Below are 17,625 nucleotides of genomic sequence, written 5' to 3'. Positions count from 1 at the left end.
TCAAATACAAACCGGCACTAATGTGCTTCACGTTTGACCCTTTTTCTACTAGTGATCCACTCCTCCGGGCTTCGTCGAATCTGACCGGCGATTAGTATGAGAAAAATGCAGTGATCCTTTGTGCCTCATTGAACTCACGTCGCACTGAAACAATAGATGTCCTATTCAAAGTCGCCACAAGGCTTGATGATCCCCTAAACAAACCAAACGCCTCCTGCACCGCAAGGAGCTCATTAGGTAAAGGTTTGATAAACATAGCCATGTCATTAGCGAAAAGTGATAACATATGCCGAGCACACCATTGCACCAAAGTTCCCAATATGCTGCTTCTCTCAAATTTCAACACCATGGCATTCGTGACATCCATAATTAGAAGAAATAGAAGCGGCGATTATGGATCGCCATACCTGAACCCACGTGCATGCCAAATTCTACTGCCCTGGTATCCATTGATCAAAACTCTCATACCGGCTAAAGAAAGCATAAGCGAAATCCAAGAGCACCACCTAGCCCCAGTGGCGGATCTAGAAATAAAATGGAGGGTGTGCACACTTTAACAAAGTTGAAGTCTATTTCAATTAGCTTGCATGGGCCTTAAAAATAAGCTAATTTTTATATAGTCAAAAAATGTTTTCCAAAAATCTGGGTGTGCCATGGCACACCTGGCACCCCCCTGAGTATGCACTGCTTGGCCCCAAAGCCGCAATCAGCATCTGTGCAGCAAGAATGGCTATGTAACAACGTCGAAAGCCCTCACAACATCGGGCTTCAGGGATAGCATAGGAATCTTCCTCTGATGGAATTACTTGATAGATTTGCTAACCAACATGAAATTACCTTCGATGTCTTTGATTATTATCAGCGATGAGATGATCCAACATAGGGCCCAGAGAAAGTGCAAGGGCCTTGGAAAATATCTTAGGGATCCCATGAAGTAGACTAATGGGATGGAAATCTGCAATATTGGCCACTCCATCTTTCTTAGGGAGGAGAGAAATGTAGGCCTAATTGCGGGAATGAAAATTCCTACCATTATCACGAGCAATCTGCTGGATCACCGCCATAAGAGCATCCTTGATAATAGATCGACAAATCTGATAAAAGCACGCCAAAAAGCCCTCTGGCCCCAGTTCCTTGTTCGAGAAATTGGGATTTTTCACTATGAAACAATAAAAGGAAGAGGTGGATGCATTTACTTTTTGGGTTGTTGTTAAAATTTATCTTCTTTCAAAGTGTTGCATTACGTTTTTACTCTCGTTCAGAAGTGTATCATAATGGTTTGTTGTGTATCGCCATTTATCAACAAATCTAATCTAAAACAAGTGTATTTTATTATTGGTACATACTGAGATAGGATGATACACTGAAACAAGAAAAAGAAGCCCGAATCATTATGACACAAGATCAATTTGACAACAACCAAAAAAGTAGCCTGAATCTCAAAGCAACAACGGATGATGGATCCATATATATGGGATACCCTGTGCATGGTAGAAAAAACCCACTACATTGTCTAGATTGCTACAATGCATTGAACCGACACATTTTACATTTTGACAATATATTTCCGTAACTTGAGAACATGTTATATAAATTGTTTGAAGATTGTGCACCACGCCGTGGCGACGTAAACTTGAGAGGATGTTTGACTTATAAAAGGGCAACATGACAAAATTGCAAAAAAAGATAATTATATATTTTGCTCAATGAAAAGAACAAATACCACAATAAAAAGTAGTACATTTCAATTCCTCGTATCGGTTCTGAAGGCTGAACTGCGAGGCTAACTTATTCAATTTTATTACAACTGCATGGAGCTTAACCAGAAGCTTGAATACATGTCTTCTGTGGAGAATTATTAAATTTCGCTAGCATGCATATATGGAATTATGTATTGATCATTTCAGGGCTGGCTCCCAGGAATTAAGACCCGCTAGCGAACTTGGACTTGAGAAGTTCGACGACCCCGGCCTCCACCCGAAGCGCCTTGGTGAGCACCGGCGTGGGGATTGGTGGGTTGGAGCCAAAGAGCGTGAGTGGCACGAAGACAATGCCCGGGTTCTGGCTGTTGAAGGATACGACCATGGAGGCCTCCGTCTTGCCGACGTTGAACTGGAAGTGCATGAGCCCGCGTGGGATGAGGAATGTCTCTCCAGCGCGCACCACTCTGGAGTAGAGCTTGTTCCCGGAGTCGAGACTGCCAAGGATACCAACGAGGAGCTCACCTTTCATCACGATGCCGATCTCGGTGGCGCGCGGGTGTATGTGTGGCGGGTTGGTGCCTCCAGGCGCAAAGTCCACACGGTTCATGGACACGCCCAGCGTGTTCGTACCGGGCCACTCAGCCACGTCGAGCTCCGTCACAGCGGAGCCGTTCGGGGTGGACGTGTTGCCGGCCTTGGCCAGCTTGGAAGAGAAGAGGAAGTCGTCGCCGGCCTCCGACATGGGCTTGCATGGGTGGCCGTTCACTGAGACCGTCTTGCCGTCAAGGTCGGCCATACAAAAGTCCTGGAGAGGGTCAGGGTCGGTGGCCAGGACAGCCGGAGCAAGGAGGAGCATAGTGAACATGCCAGCTATGAGTTTGGAGCACCCCATTGCTTGCTAGGGAACAAGCTTAGGTAGGACTGATCAGCTAGAGTCTGTTGATCGAGAGTGTCCAAGGCACTGGTGGTTGCAACTAAGCTGTGGTGGATGAGTTAGCAATGAGGCATATGGAGTCCTTTATATAGGGCCTGGATGCATGTGCATGTGTATGCATGGTGCTCGCTATGCATGTCTTCACCGCCTGCATGTGCCGCATGGGGGAACACTGGAAGCAGAGTTATTTTGCTGAGGTTATTGATATTATTGGCGTCGAGATCTCAACTTGTGATGAAAATGGAGATGGCCCAAGGTCAGAAGTCAAGGCCATACCGGCTGCTAAGGAAAATGGGACCTACGAACAGAGCAACGAGGAGGTGTATTTGAATGGAGCATTGCGCTTGGAAACAGTTGTTCACAAGATTCGTGTACACCTCTACTCATCAATCATCTTGATTTCGTCTAGAATTTCGAAATTCAGGCAAAAATGGCTACGTAGAAGGATAAGCACAACTATTAGTAACCACCAGTTCACCACAAGTACTCGTGAAAGAATATCATATTATTACTCATACAAAAATGTCACATCAGTACCCACAACTATTCATACTCCCTTCGTTTCAAAATATCGAAGATAATTTATTTTTAAGAAAGATTAAGAAGTTTGACTTTTAGAAAAAACAATACACATCATTATATTTTGTTAACTTTTCAAAAGATTAATACACCTTTTAGAAAAGGGCACTGCTACGCGTCGGCAGGCGGATCTTTTTAAAAGATCCGCCACCTCGCGAGACGTCAGATATGGTGGATTGAGCGGCGAGCATCACCCTCTACCACTGCAACAAAGGTTGTGTTGCAGTAATTTTTTGCAACACGAGTCAGGTTGTAGAAATTTCTTGAAAACATATGTCAGGTTGCAAATTTATTTTTGCCATAAAGATCTTGTTACAGTTATTTTGTAACAGAGGTCGTGCTACAATTTTTTTTGCAATAGATATCTTGTTATATATTTTTTGCAATAGGGGCCTTGTTGCAATTTAATTGCTTTTGTAACAGAGGTCTTGTTGCATTTTTTTCTTTGCAACAGAGGCGTTATTGCAGAAAGCAGAGATCATGGGGACGGTTCACCACGTCATGTGGGACGCGTGGCGTTCAATGAAGGCGGCAGACACAAGCTTGTTAATCCGCCGGCTGACCGATAGTGTTTTCCTTTAGAAAATAACAAAATATTTTTTTCAAAGATTAAGAAGTTTGAGTTTTCAAAAGCCCAATATACTTGTACTTTGGAAACGGAGGGATTCACGCAAAAATATCAGTTCGAGCAATCTTTGTGCAGATATTATAAATATTGGTTAGTGTTTTATGAGGATTAAGAGAGGTGGGCAATATGTTCTGAAAATGCCAAGGTGGGAAGGATGAGTGAGCATGTAAGCGTGCAACGATTCTAGTCTACTTACGACTAGAATCGTGGAGCTTCAAGAATGGCGAAGTCAGCAAGGACTTCGCTATCGACGCAGTCACTGGTGGAATAGAAATACAACCACATGTTGGTTCCAAGGTGTAAGAAGATTTTGAGATAGCTTGACGGACCAGGGCGCGAGTCAGTTCTGTTTTAAGAATGAGAACTAAATCGGGGGTGGCCATTGGCAGTGACGGAGACAGGCCTGGGGCAGTTAGGGTTATAGCCCTAAGCCTAGTAACAATTTCCCTTGGATTTTCTTCATACAAAATTTAGAAAAAACAGAGAAGTTTATCATTCAACGTAGCACAGTTCCAGACGTAACGTCCTTCTAGCTTCGCCACTAGCCATTGGTGTTTGAAAAAATAGCAATGTGTAGCCTAAAATTTGTAAACAGGAAACCATGTTCTAAATTTTGGATGTGTAAAAGCCATGGGCAATGGAGGTGTAAAGTTTAGTTTTTAGCGATTTTGCGAGTAAAATGCAGTCTAGCCTACATGACATATACTCCCTTGATCATGGTTTGTAAGGCATCATACTATTTTGGATCGAACTTTGGCTAATAAAACAAAGTATTCCATACGTCCCAGTCCCACCATAATATAAGAGCGTTTTAGTGTAAAAAAAACACTCTTATATTATAGGACGAAGGGAGCGTTTTAGTGTGAAAAAAACACTCTTATATTATAGGACGAAGGGGGTACAAATCAATTGTGTAAGAGCATAAAGAAAATATTTGTTTTGAACACAAATTTAACACTCTCTTTGATTCGAATTAATTGACACAGTCTCTATACAATGTCCACATATGCTAATAAAATATGAGGGTGCCTTGCAACACTCGGTAGAAATGCTGCTCCTTTCGAGTTGACACGATCGAGACATGGAGAGAAGCGGAAGGCCTCGATCGTGATGCATGATTGATGGGTCGGTGACATGCTGGGACGTGAACTGGGGGAGGGGCCAGCCGGCCGGCTACTCAGGAGACTTGGAGAAAGGGAGAGGCGGGCCGGTGCGCTGGCTGGATCGCGGTCAGAAGAGAAACTCTGACTCTTGGACACAACAGGTTCGTTGATAGTCACTCTGACAAGCATGTTTTCGCTGTTTGGCTGGCGTCTGGCGAATATTTAAGCTGTGTGGAGATATCGATATGCATGCCATTGATTTGCTCACGTAGCCAATGAGAATCCGTTCTCTGCTCGAACGTGCTATTATTGGCAAGTCGTCGATCGATCGCAGCCACAAAGAAGAGAAACAAAACAAGAAACTATTTGAGGCCGGAGAAGCTTCCCACCTCTGACCATCATGCTACACGCTAGCTAAACGTTAGCATGGAGACGTCCCTTCAGCGAGTACACAACCGCAGATAAACCGGCGACCACCCTATTAGATCGATCGGAAGCGTTCCTACTCTCCTGGAGGAGAGCCGCGGCTGTTTATTTATATGTTGGCAAAAACACCTTGCCGTGAGTTACAAGAGAAGGATTAGGAATCCTGTTTGAATACAAGAAGGAATAGAACCGGGAGAGGAAGGAAGAGATAGTTGAGATTAAACTACAACTACTACTCAAACTCTAACACCCTCCCTTAATCTAAACTATCCTATGTTGAGATTTCTCTTGAACTCTTCAAAGAGCTTAACTGGCAAAGCTTTAGTGAATCCATCTGCCACTTGATCCTTGGATGGAATGAACCTTATGTCCAACTTCTTCTCTGCCACTCTTTCCCGCACAAAATGAAAATCAATTTCAATATGTTTAGTCCTTCCATGAAAAACTGGATTAGCAGATAGATAGGTGGCTTCCAAATTATCACACCACAAACATGGAATACGGTGTTGCTTAATCCCTAATTCATCAAGCAACGATTCCACCCAAATGATTTCAGCAGTGGCATTTGCTAATGATTTGTACTCAGCCTCTGTACTTGACCTTGACACTGTAGCTTGTTTCCTAGCACTCCAGGAAATAAGGTTTGGACCAAAAAATACCGCAAATCCTCCAGTTGACTTTCTATCATCGATACATCCTGCCCAGTTAGCATCTGAGAAAGCACTAACAAGTGAAGAACTAGAACGTCTGAATTGAAGTCCCAAACTCACAGTGTGCTTAACATATCGTACAATCCTCTTGACAGCTGACCAATGAGTGGAGGTAGGAGCATGTAGATATTGACAAACCTTGTTTACAGCAAATGATATGTCTGGTCTTGTCAAAGTCAAGTACTGTAAAGCTCCAACAGTGCTTCTATATTTGGTGCTTTCCTCTTCCTTAAGTATTTCTCCTTCATGTGCTGAAAGTTGTTCTGAAGAAGACAATGGAGTAGGTGAAGGCTTGCAATCCTTCATTCCCATACGAGTTAGAAGTTCAGTAGCATATTTTTCTTGACTCAACACTATGCCATCTTGAACTTTCTTAACTTCAATGCCTAGGAAGAAGTGTAAATCACCAAGATCCTTCAAGGCAAATTCTGAACTTAAATCATGCAAGAGAGCATTAGTGGCATTTTGTGAAGAGCTTGCAACTATGATATCATCAACATAAATTAGCACAAACATGACAGTATTTGCTTTGCTATAAATGAAGAGAGACGTGTCAGCCTTGGATGCAACAAAACCAAGATGCTTCAATTGTAAGCTCAACCTTGAGAACCATGCTCTAGGAGACTGTTTCAGACCATAAAGAGCTTTGTCAAGTTTGCAAACATAGTGCGGTGCTTGTTGATTTTCATACCCTGGTGGTTGCCTCATATAGACCTCCTCTTCCAGAACACCATGCAAAAACGCATTCTGAACGTCTAGCTGTCTAAGACTCCATCCCCTGGAAACAGCAATGGCTAGCACAAGTCTTATGGTAGCAGCTTTCACAACAGGACTAAAAGTATCCTCATAATCAATACCATAACGTTGCTTAAATCCTTTTGCAACTAGACGTGCCTTGTACCTATCAATAGAGCCATCTGCTTTTCTCTTAATTCTATAAACCCACTTGCAATCAATGATATTTTTACCTCTTTGGTTGGGGACCAAATGCCATGTTTTATTCTTCATAAGAGCACCATATTCTTCATCCATAGCCTTTTTCCACTTGGGATCTTTAAGCGCATCACTTAATTTTGCTGGTTCACCTGAAATACACAACATGCCATATGGTACAGTGCCATCCTTCCTTATTTTTGGATTTCGAATACCTTTCTGTAAACGGGTCATAACCCTTGATGAAGTGGCAAGTTGTTGCTGCGGTTGCACAGAAAAAGGCACAATCTGACTGTCCACAGAAGATCCAGATGAGTCTTCCACATGTGCAGACTCGGCAGACGCAGAAGATCCTGTGGTCATCGGTGTGGCAGATCCTGAGGCGAGGGTGTCCTGGGCTGCAGTATTCGTCCGCAGCGGATCCCGGTGAATGCATGCGCGCAGAGGCGCTCATTGGCTGCATGCGCTCGATTCCTGAGCCGCGCGTGGGCCGCGTACTGCCCGCGGTTCGGCCGCGCTCGACCGCTGGCTGGCCTGTCGCTGTCACGCGCGTGGCCCGCGGTTCGTCCGCTGATTGGGCTGCTGGGGATCCTGTCGCTGTTCCCTGGTCGGACTGTCTGCCGCTGCCGCTGCTACCGGGCGAGCGATCCCAGGTGGATCCGCGCGAGTGATCCGAGGCTGCCAGGCGCACAGGTGTAGCAGGCGCCGCCATATCATCCTCGTGAACTGCGCCAGCCTCTTCTACATGAAATAACGCCTGATTTTCATGATTTTGATCATTTTGAACCAAATTTTCTTCAGGTACCTGCACAGGCATAACAGCAGGAGTAGAGGCAGGAGTATTTTCATCAGTTTGGTTAGCACAATTGTTATCACCCCCTTGATCAAAATCTGGTAGAAGCAATATTTCTTTGCGAAGGAGAGCGCCGGCATTTGGATGAAGAGATTCGAACGGGAAAACAGATTCATCAAAGATGACATCTCTCGAGATATAGACCCTACCAGTAGAGACATCAAGACACTTAACCCCTTTGTGCATGGGACTGTATCCTAAAAAGACACATTTTTTTGAACGAAACGCAAGTTTGCGTGTATTATAGGGTCTAAGATTAGGCCAACAAGCACAACCAAAAATACGAAGAGATGTGTAATCGGGAGTGATACCAAAAAGACGTGTGATAGGATTCTCAAATTTGATGACTTTGCTAGGACGAATATTGATAAGATATGTGGCAGTAAGAAAAGCTTCATCCCAAAATTTAAGAGGCATAGATGCATGAGCTAACAATGCAAGTCCTACTTCAACAACATGACGGTGTTTTCGTTCAGCAGAACCGTTTTGTTGGTGAGCATGGGGACAAGAGACATGATGTGAAATTCCAATTTTTTGAAAAAAGGAATTGAGTTTTTCATACTCACCACCCCAATCCGTTTGCATAGCAAGGATTTTGGAGTTTAATTGACGTTCAACAAGATTTTGAAAATTGGTAAAGACTTGGAATACATCGGATCTTTTCTTTAGCAAATAAATCCAAGTAAATTTACTATAATCATCAATAAAGCTTACATAGTATGAGAATCTACCGACGGATGTAGGGGCTGGTCCCCAAACATCTGAAAAAATAAGTTGCAAAGGAGCAGTAGATACACTAGTAGAGATAGGATATGGTAACTGATGACTCTTAGCTTGTTGACACGCATCACAAACTGACTCAACACTAGACTCATAAGGAAGTTTATTTCTACTAAGAACATGCTGAACGATAGTTGAAGAAGGATGACCCAAGCGACGATGCCACTTTGCTGAAGATGGTTTGGTAACACTCCATGCTTGTTTATTGGACCCTGATGAAGAGATGGATGATATAAGTGGGTAGAGACCTCCCTCACACTTTCCTCTAAGAATGACTCTCCTCGTTGCCAAGTCCTTAACCACAAAAGAATAAGGATAAAATATTATGAGAACTTGGTTATCAAGAGTAAATCGATGAACTGAGACAAGATTTTTTGATGCATGAGGGACGTGTAAGACATTATTAAGATGCAAATTTTTCTTGGGGGTTTTAACAATTGAGTTACCAATATGAGAAATTTCCATACCCGATCCACTTGCTGTGTGAATTTGGTCACCTCCGTGGTATCTTTCTCGCATTGTCAGTTTGTCAAGCTCCCCTGTTATGTGCTCGGTAGCTCCGGAATCTGCGTACCAATTTGTATCAATCCCGTAGGAGTTAGTGACGAGGTTGGCCTTCTTCCTCTCTTCATGATCATCATCATACCGATGCCAGCAGGCCCTTGCACCTCCGGGATGGAACTTATAACAGATCTGGCACTCTGGATAGTCCCCTTCATGTTGCTGCTGCTGTTGTTGTGGAGGTTGTTGCTGGCGTTGCTGGTAGTTGCCGCCACCTCCGCGAGCAGAAGAAGAAGGGGCGCGATTGCCACGGCCGCGCCCTCTGTTCCCTCTCCCGCGACTTCCTCTGTTGCGGTACTGCCCACGACCTCTGTACATGGTATTTGCAGACGAACGAAAACCTGAAGGCCCGTCGCCCAACATCTCCATCCTCTGGTCGAAGGCTGCGATCTGTGAGAAAAGATCATCCACGGTGATTGAATTTTTGATTGCACCGACTGCAGCAACTATGGGATCGTAGTCCCGATCAAGGCCGGCGAGGATATAGTCAACCATCTCGCCATCGGTCACTGGACGACCGGCGGCTGCAAGCTCATCCCCGAGACTCTTCATCTTGGCGATGAAGGAGTTGCTTGACATATTGCCCTTCTTGGTGTTGGAGATGGCAATTCTCAAATTTGTTATCCTGGATTGGGACTGCGCAGCAAACAGTGTGGTAAGAGCAATCCATAGATCATGAGTACTCTCCTTACCAATGACCTGCGCCAGGATTTCAGGGGTGAGCGAGTTCAACAGGTAGCTCAGAACCTGTTGATCTTTCGCCAGCCACGGTCCATATAGAGGGTTTGGTTCGATGGCCGTGGTCTTGTCTGCCTTCGTGACCTCCACCGATCTTGGCGGTGCGGCATCTGAGCCGTCGAGGAGGCCGGTTACTTGTGCGCCTCGCAGTGCCGGCATTACCTGCGCTTTCCAAAGGAGAAAATTTCCCCTTGTGAGCTTCTCTGTTGGCGGAGCTCCGAGGTTGAGGCCGACGCTACTGGAACCGGCCATGGCGATTGGGTTTCTGGCAATAGCTGGTTTTTCTGGTTTCTGTATCGATAGATGTGGGGATCGCTAGACGTGGGAAGAGACTAGGCTCTGATACCATATTAGATCGATCGGAAGCGTTCCTACTCTCCTGGAGGAGAGCCGCGGCTGTTTATTTATATGTTGGCAAAAACACCTTGCCGTGAGTTACAAGAGAAGGATTAGGAATCCTGTTTGAATACAAGAAGGAATAGAACCGGGAGAGGAAGGAAGAGATAGTTGAGATTAAACTACAACTACTACTCAAACTCTAACACACCCAACGGCTGCCTTGACGATCCAATAGCTTGCAGCGCGGTTGAAATTAATGGCAACACACGTTGCAGTCGTCCAAGCCCAACGACAGAGAAAAATGGGTGGATACAGCCTATCGAGAAATGCAAAATTAACCTACGTGTATGTACTTGCAGAATAAAATGCTCGCACCATGGTCGCTTGTTCGCTGAGAAGTACTCCCTTCGTAAATTAATATAAGAGCATTTAGATCACTAAGTAATGATTTAAACGCTTTTATATTAATTTACGGATGGAGTACTAACTTTGTGCTAAACCAGCGACAGGTAGTATGGATCTGAGGGACCGAAGGAGTACCAAAAGGCCTTCAACAGCATAATGGTGGATTGATCATCACATCAACGGAGCAAAGGACTTAGTGCTTGAAGACACTGGCATTTCACCATCAGCACGCCGGCCCCTGAACTTCATAAGCCTAGACGAAATCCATATGATTGACAAGTAGAGGTGTGCACGAATATTATGAACCCGCCGTTTCCAAGCGCAATACTCCATCGAGAAACACCTCCTGGTTTATCTGTACGTTGGTCCCATTTCCTTAGCAGCCGGCAGTGGCCTTGACTCTGACCTTGCCCCGTCTCCATTTTCATCACAAGCTACCTCATCCCGACGCTGACCCTGAGCATCTCCATTTTCATCACAAGGTGAGATCTCCACGCAAGTAACACTACTATATGTTTAATAAACTCTTGCCTCATGTGTCCATTTGCACATGCATGCGGTGACGACATGCATAGCTTAATAATTAGCTCCATGCATTCGTTGCGTGAACCGATCCCCTATATAAAGGGCTCCATATGCCTCACTACTCACTCATCCACCACAGCTTAGCAGCAACCACCAGTGCCTTACACACTATCCATCAACAAACTCTAGCTGATCAGTTGCATAGCAAGCAATGGGGTGCTCTAAAACCCTAGTAGCTGCCCTCTTCGCCATGCTGTTCCTAGCTTCGACCGTCCTAGCCACCGACCCTGATCCTCTCCAGGACTTCTGCGTCGCCGACCTCGACGGCAAGGCGGTCTCGGTGAACGGGCACACGTGCAAGCCCATGTCGGAGGCCGGCGACGACTTCCTCTTCTCATCCAAGCTGGCCAAGGCCGGCAACACGTCCACTCCGAACGGCTCGGCTGTGACGGAGCTGGACGTGGCTGAGTGGCCCGGTACCAACACACTGGGTGTGTCCATGAACCGCGTGGACTTCGCGCCAGGGGGCACCAACCCGCCGCACATCCACCCGCGTGCCACCGAGATCGGCATCGTGATGAAAGGTGAGCTCCTCGTTGGAATCCTCGGCAGCCTTGACTCCGGGAACAAGCTCTACTCGAGGGTGGTGCGCGCCGGAGAGACGTTCCTCATCCCACGGGGCCTTATGCACTTCCAGTTCAATGTCGGTAAGACCGAGGCCTCCATGGTCGTCTCCTTCAACAGCCAGAACCCCGGAATCGTCTTCGTGCCCCTCACGCTCTTCGGCTCCAACCCGCCCATCCCAACGCCGGTGCTCACCAAGGCACTCCGGGTGGAGGCCGGGGTCGTGGAACTTCTCAAGTCCAAGTTCGCCGCTGGGTTTTAATTTCTGGGAGCCTTCCCTGAAATGATCAATATATAATTCCATATATGCATGCTAGCAAAATTTAATAATTCTCACCAGAAGACATGTATTCAAGTTTCAGGTTAATCTCGCATGCAGTTGTAATAAGATTGAATAAGTTAGCCTCATGGTGTAGCCTTCGATCAGAACCAATATGAGGAATTGAATGTACTACTTTTTACTGTCGTCTTTGTTCTTTTCACTGAACGGAATATATAATAAGCATTTTCATATATTTGTCCGATTACCTTTTATAAGTCAAACATATTCTATAGTTTACGTCACGGCGGCATATGTTGAGCGATCTCGAAATCATTCAGAAAGAATTCTCTCAAAATTATGTGAATACATTGTTAGAATGCAAAATGTGCCACGCATTGTAGCAATCTCCAGAACGTGCATAAAACTTGAGAGTGTTTTTTCTAGCATGCACGGAATATCCCGTACATGGATCCACCGTCCGTTGTTGCTTGAGATTCATGCTATTTCTTTTTGTTATAAAAATTATCTTGTTTCAAAGTATTTCATTCTTTTTTTCTTCTCTTGTGACGAAGTGTATCATCATCTTTCAGTCAAGTGGCTCACGGTCACGGCGTATCCAGAAATAAGAGAAGCATGGATGCACAAGCCTCCTCAGCGATCGCGATTCTGGGCCGTTGGATCGGTTCCCTTGATGCGTTTTTGTCCGTTGGATCGAGAGGTGGGAGGATCTGGGCCGTCGGATCTGGAAGAAACACTGCTGGAATGAATAGTAATGGCAACAAAATGTAAATACTATGCCCCCACCAGGGCATTTCAGTCATTTCACGTGGTGGGGGTATAAAAGGGCCGGCCGCCCCTGTGACGTAGACCTAGCCGCCTCCTCCTCTCTCCCTCCCTCCTGCAGCCGCCTCCCTCCCTCCCCTCCCGCGCGCCTCCTCTCCTCCCACCCACATCGCCGCCGCCGTCGCCGCCACCCACCTCCCCGCACCGTCGGCGGCCAGATCCACCGCAGCAAAGCCCCCCCTCCCCAACGACGATGAGCAACAGCGGAGGGAGGACGAGGAGCACGACGGCGGCGGCAGCGGGGAGGAGCAGCAACAGGGCAATGGAGGGTGGTGGGTGTGTGGCCTCCCTTATCCTACGCCGCCGCCTGCCTCTTCTCCTCCCCTCTTCATTTCGATTCGTTTCGGTGCTCTCTCTCCTCTCCGTCATCCTGCTCCTGGTCCGCGAGTCGTCGCTAGGGTTTCTCGCCTATGGTCTCCGATGGCGTCGCGCCGCGGTGACGCCGGTCAAGGTGGTTCTCCTTGTGCTTCTTTCCTCTTTTCTGCGTTCGATTTGTCATGGCTGACCAGTTTTGGATCTTGGGTGGTTCCCGTGGTTGCTTTTGCTTTCTCTCAATTCGATTGGTCATGGCTTGGCTGATTGATTTCGGATGTCTTCTGCCTGCAGATTCATTGTTCTTGCCGTCGTTGGGCCAGATCCAATCGAGCGCTCGTCGATCTGTGGGTAAGCATTTCTTTTGACCCGGTTTTCGTTGTGTGCTTCAGCTGAGTCGAGATCTTGACATTTTCTGTGCTGCGAACTGGTCCATTAATCTTTGTAGGTGCTCCTTCTTTGGGTCGACCCCCTCATCATTGGATCTATGGCAGCCTTCGCGTCTTCGTCCAGGAACCTGCAGGTTGACCCCTCTTCTCCTTCTTCTCTGTGCTGATGTTCCTTTGCATATCTAGGCTGCTGCTCGTGCGCCGGTGTATATTTTCTATTGAGCTCAGTGTACTGTGCTTGTCGTTCGTGTGGGTGTGCACGCTAGCAAACATCCCCTGGTTGGATTTTAGTGGGTTTATTTCCTGCCTTGTTTGTTTGCTGGTGTGTGCTTTTTCATCCTTGGCCGAATCCTGCTAGGGATGGTATTTTGTTCTTATCTGCACATGGGTGCAGGGTGCTTGGTGCTTTTGTTCTTGTTGTCCAATTGGCATGGCCTGCTGATGTGTGTGCTGGTCTTTCGTGTCCTATGTTACGAGGCATCGTCGATTTGTGAGGATTGTTTGATAGAATATGCTCATCATAGTGTGCTATCAGGAAGGTGTGGATGCAACAAGACATGTGCCCTTTAGTTTAGTCTGGTACATTTGAATTAGTCTGCTTGGTCCGTGTCCACTTAGTCTTATGTTTTTGGTTGGCACCTTCAGAGTTGTTTGTCCACTCACACATGAAAAAAATAGGGTCGGATTTGTTTGTGTTGGATTGAGGGAAGGATAGGCTGTTGTTCATTGGCTTGTATTGTTGGATTTGGTCTCCCTAGGTTATTATGATGGTGTCCTTGCCTAGATGTATGAGTTTTTAACTTATTAACTTCATCAAATAATGTGTATATACCACATAATGTGAGACTGGTTGGGTGTCTCATATCATTGTTAAATTGGAAGTTTTGATGGCATGTGCTGCATCATTATCTTTGCTATGTGGACTGATGGCATGACATGTACCTTTGAAGATTCTGAATTAGGTAAGAAAAAGATGACAGTCACTTCGTTTCAGTACATCAGTTTACTGAATATTTCTAAGCTTTGAACTGCATGACCACTGACAATATAACTAAATAATGGAAGAAACTTAAGGCTAGACACCACATGAATTTTTTATTTGAATTTACAATCAGACACTTGAATTTAGCTTCATCCATATCATATGATACCTTGGAATCAGTGTCCATGACAGAATCTCATTGTAGAATTTACCTTCTGTTTTCGAATGCCCATGTATTATGTTGCTCTCTGATTCAACTTATACGCATTTAGCAGTTTAACTTTATCATGTTATACTGTTCTTACCATACCATGTCTATGATAATGGAGGCAGCGACAAGCACAAATATGCCCTAGCTTTGAGGTACAAATATGTTCTAAACTTGCATTAGAGCTTCACGTATCATTATGTCGCGAGTCACCAAAAAAACTGCATTGCAAAACTGTACGCTTTTGTTTCGACCGTATGACATCTTAATCCTTTTAGGTTGGCATCAAACTCTACGAGTGGATTTTTATTATTGTGTTGAGACATGCTTTGATTTCTATTAATTGGCCAATATTTGATGTCATATTTTCTTTAGATGCATCACTTACAGTTATCCTCTGATTTCTATTAATTGGCCAATATTTTTTCTGGAGTCATAATTTTGTTATAGCATCTCCTTGCCTTTTTGCTTTGGAAAACACCGTTGATCATAAGCTGATTGCAGCAGTAGGGTTGTGAACTTTAAGCATACCTAGGATATTTATATTTTAGTTGGCAAATAGTTATGCCAATTTTGTGATTTATCTATTATCTATTTCTTTCACCTTTGAATACTTTGAATATACTAGCCCATATTGTTCATTACTTTGTAAGGATAACTTTTGTAGGAACACTGATTTGCAAGGTTAACTTTCTAGCAGTTTGGTGTGTTCCATTTTATGGAGATCTCTCTCGGAAACTTACTAGAAATTCTTGCATACATCCTAGACAAGTAAATACCTGCATGCATTTAAATTAATCAGTTCTGAAGAAAGAAATATTTTATGCTATTTTGTTTGTGATGCGTTGCTCTTGAAGTCATAAACATACTGATGTAAGATGAAGTTTTTAGAGATAGACATATTAAATATGGGTGAAAGAAGTACATCACAGGTGAAATATCACGATGGCATTGTTATCATGCACTCCCTTCGTTCCTAAATACAAGTCTTCTTAGAGATTCCTTTTAGTTTTTTTAATTGGTGGTTTGCTAATTAGGCAAAAACAAGATACTAAATCACGCCAAACAAAAGAGGCAACCATTTAATCAGCAACGTTTTCACAACAAGATACTAAATCGGTGGCTTGCTAATCGGTGGCTTTCTTGCATGATGATAAGTTTTGACCACAAGAATGTTCTAACAAATCTTATAATTGATTGCAGCTAAAAGAGAACTGACTAGGCCCCAGTCATCTCCACCCCTGATGGTGCTCCTAGACGTGCTACACATCGCCTCCTCGCCTCCTTGGCTGCTTCGGTGCCGGTGGCGTTCGTGCTCGTCGGCGGGATGGTGCAAGGCGCAACTCTGACGTGGTTCCTTGCCGGTTGGACGGTGTTCAGGTGTAACCCCGGCGCCCACTGACTACTGCCTCGGCTACAAGCTCCCTCTGTGAGCTCCATCTTCCCCTGCTCTGCTTCGGCTACTATATGGGGCATGGCCAGGGCTATGATGATCAGTTATGGCTGATATAGGCATGCTCTCGAGAAATCAAGGCACTTGTGGGTACTAATTTGGATCCTCCCTCATTTCTTTGAGCTGTTTTGATCACGTTCTTATTTTAGTGGCTCTGTCCTTGGATGGTCATTTCTGATGAGTGATAACCAGGGCAGTTTCACCCTCCTAAGAACATATGGATCCAGAAATAAGAGAAGGATGTTCCTACAAGCCTCCTCAGGGGTCAGGCACCTTCGGCCATCGGGTTGATTTCCTGATGCAATCCTGGCCGTCGGATCTCGCTCCGGATTGATCTTGCCCGTTGGATCGAGCCCGAACTCCTGTAGTAATGAATAGTTACTCCCACGGTGAGATATCTCATGCCACCGTGTTTGAATCACGTGCCCCATCGGTTGGAAGCCATTCTTGCTTGGGCGATGATGATTAGCTGTGGCTGAAACAAGTGTGCCTTTGAGCAACCAATGCACCTGTGGGTATCAAGTTGGATCCTCCCTCTTGTCTCTAGAATCCTTTTTGATCCTGTGATACTTATTGTTCTGTCCTTGGATGGTCATTCTTATTGAGTGATAACCAGGGCAGCTCCACTGTATAAACAGGTTGATCTGGTGATAAGAGATGATGGGGGTAGATTATATGATCGAGAAAAGGCAAATCTGAGCCCACTATGCATTGAACCTTGAACCCTTTTTATTTGTGTTTAAAGGTGTTGTTTATTTATGCTCCAGTGTTTATAGCCATCTTATGTAAAGATTTCTTCTCTCTCATACCTTTATTGCATATAAGTTGTTCTTGATCTTTTAGTGTTTGTTGTTGGTCCTTGATCTAATCTGGTTAAGAGTAAGTTGCACTTTGTTATTCTGGGATAAGCGATGGTTCGACAATGCTATTGGTTCTTCATGAGGAGTTCAGAGAAGGATTTCTGATATTGCAGATCTGATTCATGTGATACCCGCCATAACGAAGCGAGCGTCAGCAACGGCCTATATGGCTTCCTGCAGGTAATAGTTGTTCCTGTTGTGATAGGATGCATAAATGAAATGAAGGCACCAGTTCCTATTACTTCTACCATTAACTAAATTCGTTTTTCGTTTGTTTGCCAATTCAAGCGTCAATTACTGATCAGGATAGTCAACTTCAATTGGCTGGTCCTAAAGAACAAATGGTAGGATGATATATCTACTCCTTGATGATTAGCTTAATCCACTTCCTGCATATAGAAATTTCAAACTTGAATGTTGTTTCTTATGTTGTGTTCAGGATAAAATGGAATACAATATATGCTCTGTAATTGTT

At 44.9% G+C, this 17,625-nt stretch overlaps 2 protein-coding genes across 2 annotated transcripts; one reads left to right on the top strand and one right to left on the bottom strand.

Annotated features, from left to right (window-relative positions):
- Window positions 1-1,674: 1,674 nt before the first annotated feature.
- LOC123082399 (oxalate oxidase 1-like) lies at window positions 1,675-2,704 on the bottom strand. The gene has a single exon (XM_044504738.1). It carries the CDS (start codon window positions 2,593-2,595, stop codon window positions 1,924-1,926), a length of 672 nt encoding a protein of 223 aa, XP_044360673.1. The 5' UTR covers window positions 2,596-2,704; the 3' UTR covers window positions 1,675-1,923.
- An 8,630-nt stretch (window positions 2,705-11,334) lies between these two features.
- Window positions 11,335-12,354, top strand: LOC123087213 (oxalate oxidase GF-2.8-like). The gene has a single exon (XM_044509165.1). The coding sequence runs from the start codon at window positions 11,429-11,431 to the stop codon at window positions 12,101-12,103; it is 675 nt and encodes a 224-aa protein (XP_044365100.1). The 5' UTR covers window positions 11,335-11,428; the 3' UTR covers window positions 12,104-12,354.
- The last annotated feature ends 5,271 nt before the right edge of the window (window positions 12,355-17,625 follow it).

This window comes from Triticum aestivum, chromosome 4A, assembly GCF_018294505.1.
Source record: "Triticum aestivum cultivar Chinese Spring chromosome 4A, IWGSC CS RefSeq v2.1, whole genome shotgun sequence".
Classification (NCBI taxonomy): Eukaryota; Viridiplantae; Streptophyta; class Magnoliopsida; order Poales; family Poaceae; genus Triticum; species Triticum aestivum.
The sequence above is the reverse complement of the archived record's forward strand: the minus strand, read 5'-3'. Positions and strand labels throughout refer to the sequence as shown.

Bases quoted from the DNA above. Each gene is read 5' to 3' on its own strand.
- LOC123082399 (XM_044504738.1), bottom strand. From the start codon at position 2,595: ATGGGGTGCTCCAAACTCATAGCTGGCATGTTCACTATGCTCCTCCTT.
- LOC123087213 (XM_044509165.1), top strand. From the start codon at position 11,429: ATGGGGTGCTCTAAAACCCTAGTAGCTGCCCTCTTCGCCATGCTGTTC.